The sequence below is a fragment of the Merops nubicus genome, unplaced genomic scaffold (genome assembly GCF_000691845.1).
Source record: "Merops nubicus isolate BGI_N331 unplaced genomic scaffold, ASM69184v1 scaffold6079, whole genome shotgun sequence".
Lineage (NCBI taxonomy): Eukaryota > Metazoa > Chordata > Aves > Coraciiformes > Meropidae > Merops > Merops nubicus.
Window position 1 is genome coordinate 318 of NW_008631575.1, and position 7,618 is coordinate 7,935.

Below are 7,618 nucleotides of genomic sequence, written 5' to 3' on the forward strand. Positions count from 1 at the left end.
CCAGCCGTGGAGGTGTGCAGAAAACGTGTGGACCTGCTACTTCAGGACATGGTTTAGTGGCCAACCCAACACTACGTTGTGTCGATGGTTGGACTCGATGATCTCAGAGGTCTTTTCCAACCTTAACGATTCTATGATTTAATTCACAAAAGAATCCACACTAGTCAGGAGAACAAAGACCTTCATCCCTAACCTCTCAGATGCCAGCACCCACAACCACACACGCAGAGCCTGGGCAGGTCACCTTTGAATGGGGACGTTCTAAAACAGTGAGTGGCTACTATGTGTGCACTTTGCTCCTGCTGAACGCCTGGGGGTTGAGACAATGCACAGAGACAATGCACCAGCACTTTGGGAACCAGCACGTCCAAACTGCCTCCTCCAGCTCCACTTCTAATTGAACAGGAAAGGTTTCAGTCGCTCTTTTACAACTCTGTATTTAAAAACAGAAAACACTGTAAGCAGGAGGATTGATTACAACAGTGGTGAAGTTGTCAGGGATTTCCCCAATGCCAGATGCTCCAGCAGTGCCCCAGGGGGGACACAATCAGCCCAGCCCCAACCCTCCTGCCTGCTCCTCAGCCCTGTCACCCCTCTGGGCACTGAGGGGTCACGTCCTGTCCCCTGCAGCACTCCTCACTGCACGCACCCTGCTCTAATTTACCTTGCTGAGAAAATAAATGGGGAGTTTGGGCATCCTTGGGTTGAGGTCCAGGCCCAGATGTGGGTGAGGATGCACAAAGAGGCTCCCTGGCCCAGGCTGCCAGCTGAGGGGTCTCTGCTCCACGTGTAACACCAGGACAGGTCAAGAGGCAGCGGGCATGAACTGAAACACATCCAGTTCTGCCTGAGGAGCAGGGAACACCCGACTGTCAGGGTGACCTCAGAGGCTGTCTGAGGGGCTGGTGGACTCTCCATCCTTGGAGATACTCAAAAGCCATCTGGACATGGTCCTGGGCAACCAGCTTTGGGTGGCCCAGCTTGAGCAGGGGGGTTGATCAGATGATCCTGGGCCACCCCTTCCAACCTCCCCCAGGGTGTGATTCTGTGACGGTGTAACCAGCAGGTCTAAGCACAGGGAGTAAAGCAGTAAGGGCTTGAGTGAGGCAGGAAGATGGTTTTGTGGCAGTGGGACCAGGCAGCACAGGGCTGCAGGAAAGCAGCTCATTACCTGCCAGATGACAAAGCAGGAGATTCTCCTGCCTTACACACCTGAGAGTGTAAGGCAACGTGTGACTAAACACACGTGCAACGGTGTGTCCACGTGTGGCAGCAGAACAAGGCCCAGGCCAGCTGCAGCATGAGGGGAAACTCCCAAACCCACACCCAGAGCCTTCAGCAGAGTGTAATTACTGAGATTTCCCTTCAGCAGCACCACGTGCTGCTCTGGTCAGGAGAGGAAAGTCTTTCTCAAAGGCACAGCTTCTGTCTAGGATGGAGCTTTGTGTGTAGTGAATCACCTTCTCCCCCACAAACCCCAGGCCTGCGTAAAGAGCCACAGCGAGGGCTGGGCCAGCACTGGGAGAAATCATCATCATCATCAGGCAATGCAGTGCTGCAAAAATCTGTGAGGTTACAGTCCTTGAAGGAGGGCTGCTGGAGACTGCTCGTTGCCTGCCCTAAGGGGTGTGTGGTTGGAAGAAGATCTGAAACCCTTACTTCTCATCTGAGGACTGGAAACATGGATCTGAGGATAAGCTGGAGCCATAACCTCAGGAGCAGGCTCTTCCCTGAGGAAATGCCAGCACTAGGCCAGTCTGCATTGCTGTGGAAGATGATGCTGATCCCAGCTTCTAATTAGAGAGATGACATCAGGTCCAGTGTTCCTGGGCAGGATGTCTGCTAAGTTGTTGAAATGTCTCTGCGCAGAATGGGAAGAGGGTGGGGGAAGAGTCAGCAGTGGCTGGAAAGGAAGAGGAGAGACGTGGCAGATATCCAGCAGAAGAAACTCAGAGGCTCAGGCACCATCACGAGCAAGGAGAATGCTGAGGATGAGAAAGAGCCAGACAGCCCAAGCACCAGCTGTGCCCAGCACAGGAGAACTGCACCCACGAGGGGCTGTCACCTCCCAGCTGGGCCACCCAGAATCACAGAAGATTCAGGCTCCAGGGTTTGAAGAGGAGCTTCTCCTCAGTTTGGTATTTCATCATCCCTGGAGTCACTATCAGCCTTTAGTAAACAGACCAAGCACTGGAACATCTAATGTGTTTGGCAGGTCCCCAAGAGGAAGGTCACATTTGCTGGTTTTCGTGGCTCTGTGCTGTCCCTGGGGCTTTCAGGTCACTCCATCCCAAAGGACAGCCACAATTAGGACCACTGTGAGCTGTCTGGTCTCACAGAAAGATTTTAAACCCCAGGAACATTATTTTCACCAGACCCAAAATAATAAAGCTTTTCCCAGCAGCCAGACAAGCCAGCTATGCAGGCGTGGGAGGGAGCAGGGGGACAGGGCTGAGTAGCTCCAGTGGAAACGTGAGAGGGGGGCAGAGGGTAAATGTGCTCTGCTGGGTGCCAGGTTAGGGCTGGTCTCCACGAGTCTGAGTTGAGAAACAGGACTGAAACCATGCACCCACAACCTGGGGCCACTCACACCTGGAGTGGAGACAAGGCTCGGGCAGGGATATCCCAAGAGAAGAAGGTACTGTGCTTGTACATGAGTTTTGAGCACTGATCATCACAGAGGAACAAAGTTCTCTCCAGTTTCTGCAGCCAGTGATGTCCACCCCAGAGCCTGTGGTGGGGCTTCTGCCACACTGGCTTTCTTCAGTGGTGTGCCTTTGTCCCTGGGTCAAGGCACCAGGACATCTTCTTTGGGCAGCAGTGCCCCTGTGGTGCTGCCTCCCTTCATGATGTCCTCACAAAACTGTGAGACCTTGGCAGCTCCTCTGCTTGCAAAACAACACCTGGACCAAGCACCTGCCTGCAGAGCTTCATCTTCTCCTGCCCAAGCTGTGACTGGAGAGGCAATGGCTGCACCAGGAGGGGCTTCTGGCACCTCCAGGCCACCCAAATCTATCTTGGATGGGGATACCTTAAAGCAGTGGGGCCATTAAGCCCTTCTCCTGTGTCACAGCACATGCACATGGCTGAGACGTGGGGCTGGGGTAGGAAACTCTCACCCAGCCAGTGGAAGTGCTGCCTGAAGGCTACTAAAGCCCAGGGCACCTTGCCATGGCTCCTGGCCTTGCTCTCACTGGAACACACCAGCAGCCCTCCAGAGAAGGACTCCAACACATCCTCCTCTTCCTCCTCCACCCTTGGTGCCCTGGGCAGACAGAGCAGGGGACAGGACCCAGCACAGCTCTCACTGCTGGCCAGCACAGTCCCTTTGGGCAGGCAGAGCAGCAGCAGGGTACAGAGGTACCACATCCCTGCTGCAGCTGGGGCAGGAGGAGCCAGCAGACCTGCAGAAAGTGTAGTTTTGGGTCACGACTGCATGTAGATGTCTACACAGCAACAAAGCACCCAGTGGGACACTGTGCTTGTGCTCTCAGAGGCACTGTCCCCAGGACAGGGACTAGCAGGCTCACACAATCAGCCCAGGACACTGAAGAGCTCAATGCTGCTGCACTGTGGAGGTAGGACCCAAAGAAGGAAAACCTCCTCAGAGAAACCTGGCTATAGTTTCATGGAGAGAAGTGGCTTTCCATGCCTCCTGGCTGAGATAACTTTAAAAGCTCCTTGACTGCCAGAAAGTGCAGAAGATGAGGCACCACATGGCGAGGTTCTCCCCTGGGCCCTGAGAAACAGGGGGAGGTACTGAGCCCTCCCCTGAGCTGTGTGACCAGCCAGGCTGGAGCAGTGCCCTGGCAGACCCCCCAGCCAGAGCTGGGCTCAGCAAAGCTGCCTTGGCCTCACCCCACAACTCCATGAAGAAGCCCCAGGCCTGGGCAGAGCCCAGAGCTCTCAGCCACCACAGCCTGCTGCCACCTCCACCTCAGCAGCCTGAGGCTGTGTGCTCAGCACCTCTGTCCTGCTGTCAGCTCAGGGCTCAGCTCCCCCCAAAACACTGTTTGCTTTTGAAGAGAGGTAGATGAGACCACACACACACAAATAGGCAGCAGTCTGTGTTTCTGGGCCTGCAGCCCTGCTGTGTCCATGCTTCCCACCTCCTCTGGTGTGGCACTGGGGGTGAATCCACATCCCCCCAAAATGGAAAAGAATAAATACCCTACAAACCCAGAGAACCTCACTGTCCAGTTTTCAGCACAGCCTCTACAAGCTGCTCCTCCACCCTGGCTTTGATCAGCTGGACTGAAGGCTGAAGCATAAAAGGTCCAAAACACCCTTTGGCAGATGCACCTCAGTGTTGTGGCTCTGCACCACCCAAAAGGCTGATTCCACATGGCCCTGTGAGCTGACCTGGAAGGATATAGATATATATTCTATATTTTTTATATATATACACACACATATATCTCATGAGCCCATTTAGGAGGTGCTTTCTTGATTACACTAAATGCTGGTTTCATGAGGCACTGATGGGTTTGACCTTTTGCTTCAAAAGGAATCATTAATGTATGACACAAACACAGTGCAGGGCAAGAGGAAAGTGGAAAAATAACATTTAAAAATACTTGCCTTTAAAAATTCAGCCCCTGCCACGTTACCAAAATCTAATTAGAGGGATCTAGTGGTTGCTGGCTCTGAGAGGCCTTTGGTCCAAAAGCAGCAGAATTAAATAGGGTTTCCCAACCAAGTCTCTCCAGCTTTTTTGCTGTTGTTCAGTCCTGCTTCTCTCCTTTGTGTTTCCAAGGGTAGATCAGCTCTCCAAGGAACAGCTTCTTGCAGAGGGATGTCCAGGAGTCCTTTGGGTAGCAGCTGTAGGTTGGCAGCCTGTAGGTCTGCACCACGCTGCCGTAGGACAGGGGGTTGATCTGTGAGGAGCAGAAAGAGGGACAGCAGCACTGAAAATCCACTGCAGTGAGACACCCAGGCAGCTGAGGAGAGCAGGAGCAACTTCTGCGTGGCACCACCACCACCACCACATCAGCTCACAAAGCATCAGGATCCCTCTAGGGCTACCTAAAGCTGCTCAGCCTTCTACAACAGCCCCCACAGTAACAAGCTGAGCTTGGCCAGAGCATTGTTAGACTCATTCTCAAGCACCAGCAGGATCTGGGAGTGATGCTCATGACACAGGGGTGTGGACCTGTCACCTTGCTGCAGTGGCTGGAGAGATGCCCCACTGCAGGCAGCAGTGCTGCCCTGGGGGTGCACAGTGACTTGGGGCCTCCTCTACAATGTGCCAGTTGAGCCATTTCTTTTGTGGGCTTCAGCAAGCCAAGCCCTCAGCCCACAGCTACACTTGAACCTAAACCTGGTATCACCCTAGACCCCCCAGGGAACCAGGTCCTAGCAGAACAGGACACACAGCACACAATGCCACATCATCACCAGTGGAAATTAAGGCTCCTTGGCTGAGTTAATCCTTTAAAATTTGATTTTTTTTCCATGTCTGGAACATCCACCTACAGAAGCTTGAGACCTCTGATTATGGTCACAAAGTCCACTCAGAGGACAGGCTGAGGGCACTGGGGTTGTTCAGCCTGGAGAAGAGAAGACTCTGGGGGGACCTTAGAACTGCCTCCAGTACCTGAAGGGACCCTCCAGGAAGGCTGGAGAGGGACTTGGCACAGGAGTGTCCAGTGACAGGACAAGGGGAAATGGTTTAAACTGGAGGAGAGCAGGTTTAGACTGGATCTTAGGAAGTTCTTCAGTCTGAGGGTGGCCAGACTCTGGACTAGATTGCCCAGAGGGGCCGTGGCTGCCCCTCCCTGGAGGTGTTCAAGGCCTTGAGCAACCTGGTCTAGCTGAGAGGTGTCCCTGCCCATGGCAGGGAGGTTGGATGAGATGATCTCCAGGCTCCCTTCCAACCCAAACCATTCTGTGCTGTTTGGCTTCAAAGCACAACAGTGCTGAACAGGAGAACGTGCCTGTTCACAGAAGCACCCCCATGAAGTTTAGGAAGAAGGCCATGGCAGCAGCTCCCACAGGCTGAGGGAAGCCAAGGAACAGACCCAGCACAGTTTGGCTGTGGGCCACTGGCTTGTCAGCAGACACCAAATGGGTCCCAACCAGTTCACAGGAATGCAATCAAAAGGAACGTTTGCCCCAGAAGTGGAAGAGCAGGGCTGGTCCCACGTGAGGTGTGTCTAACCCAACACTCCCATTTCAAACACATTCTACAGCCTGGAGGCCCAGGACTGACCACAGCACTTGTGGGACATTCAGCACCACCACCATAGAATCACTGTGGCTGGAAAAGACCTTCAAGATCATCAAGGCCAACCATTAACCCAACTCTACCATATTCTACCAAATCCTCCTCTCAGCCCTATCCCCAGGCACCACACCTATGTTTTTAAGCACCTCCAGGGATGATGACTCCACCAGCCCCTGGGCAGGATGCTCCAGTACCTGACAAACCTTTCAGTGAAGAAGTTCTTCCTAGTGTCCAGTCTAAACCTCCCCTGGAGAAGCTTGAGGCCATTCTTGGTCTATCCCTAGTTACCTGTGAGACTCTAACCAACCTCATTGCATTGTGGTTATAGACAATTAGCTACAAAGTAGAAAATACAGAAAAAAAAGACCAAAGAAACCTCAAAAAACCCAACAGTAAAACCCGAGTAGCTATTTCTGCCTCTTTCCTCAGCTGTAGGCAAACCAGTATGTTTTCAGTGCAAACATGCTGGGGGAGGACAGGACCTGCTGCTACACCAGGGAGACACACAGTGTCTGTTCCCACGTGGGCTGGAGGGTTTGGCCACCACACTCCTGGGGGAGAACCATCCCTTGGCAGAGTGGTGATCCCCAGCAGCAGCACTCACTGAGAGAGGGTTGTAGCCCAGCCCAATCCATGTGCCCAGCTCTCCTGTGAGAAATGGAACTGGTTCTGAGGGATGTGGCAAGAAGAGCTCCTTTTATCCAATTTCTACCCTCCAAAGCTGTTGTATCCCCATCCTTGGTTTCACACACACATCCCTGGTTTCACAACAGAGCTGTTCCTTTTCTCTTTCACTTCACCCTTTCCACAGCCATCGTTGGTGAAGCTGAAGGTACACACAGGAATCAAACTCCTTGTGTCTTGGTTCAGCTGAGCCACACTGCCAGAAATATTTCCCCTTGTGCATCAAAATCCATGATTCTAAACACTCATGAAAATACTGAACTATATAAGGCTTCCTGAAGAAAATTAAGCAGCATTTGGAATGGGAATATCATCCCCCTGCCCTCCACCTGCCTGGGTCTGGACTTTGCATTCCACTGACATTATCTTAAAAATAAAAAACAACCACTGGGCTGAAGCAGTGAATGCTCACAACCAGCATTATGGATTTCTAATCCATTACCAGCACCAGGACAGCTCTGAAGGTATCAGTCACCTACAGCTTCAGTCATCTTGGTTGTAGTTCCCTGTACACAGCCTTGGTGCCATCACACACAGCTCTGGAGGGCTACCACGTGGGGAGGGGGCAAAGCCCCTGTGAAATTTCTTGCAAGGAACATCATCATGGACCTGAAATAAGAACTTTAGCATGTCACTTAAAAATAGGCCTTTTAGATTGTCCTCTCAGAATATATAGCAGAAAGTGTGTATGTTCCTGCATGTTCAGCA

At 52.5% G+C, this 7,618-nt stretch overlaps 1 protein-coding gene across 1 annotated transcript in view; it reads right to left on the reverse strand.

The window, feature by feature from the left end:
• Positions 1-4,559: 4,559 nt before the first annotated feature.
• Positions 4,560-7,618, reverse strand: part of PIGQ (phosphatidylinositol glycan anchor biosynthesis, class Q) — a 30,805-nt gene continuing 27,746 nt past the window's right edge. Inside the window, exon 10 of the mRNA XM_008947604.1 lies at positions 4,560-4,877. Within this exon, the coding sequence (XP_008945852.1) occupies positions 4,725-4,877 (153 nt within the window). The 3' untranslated portion in view covers positions 4,560-4,724. The remainder of the gene's footprint in view (positions 4,878-7,618) is intronic.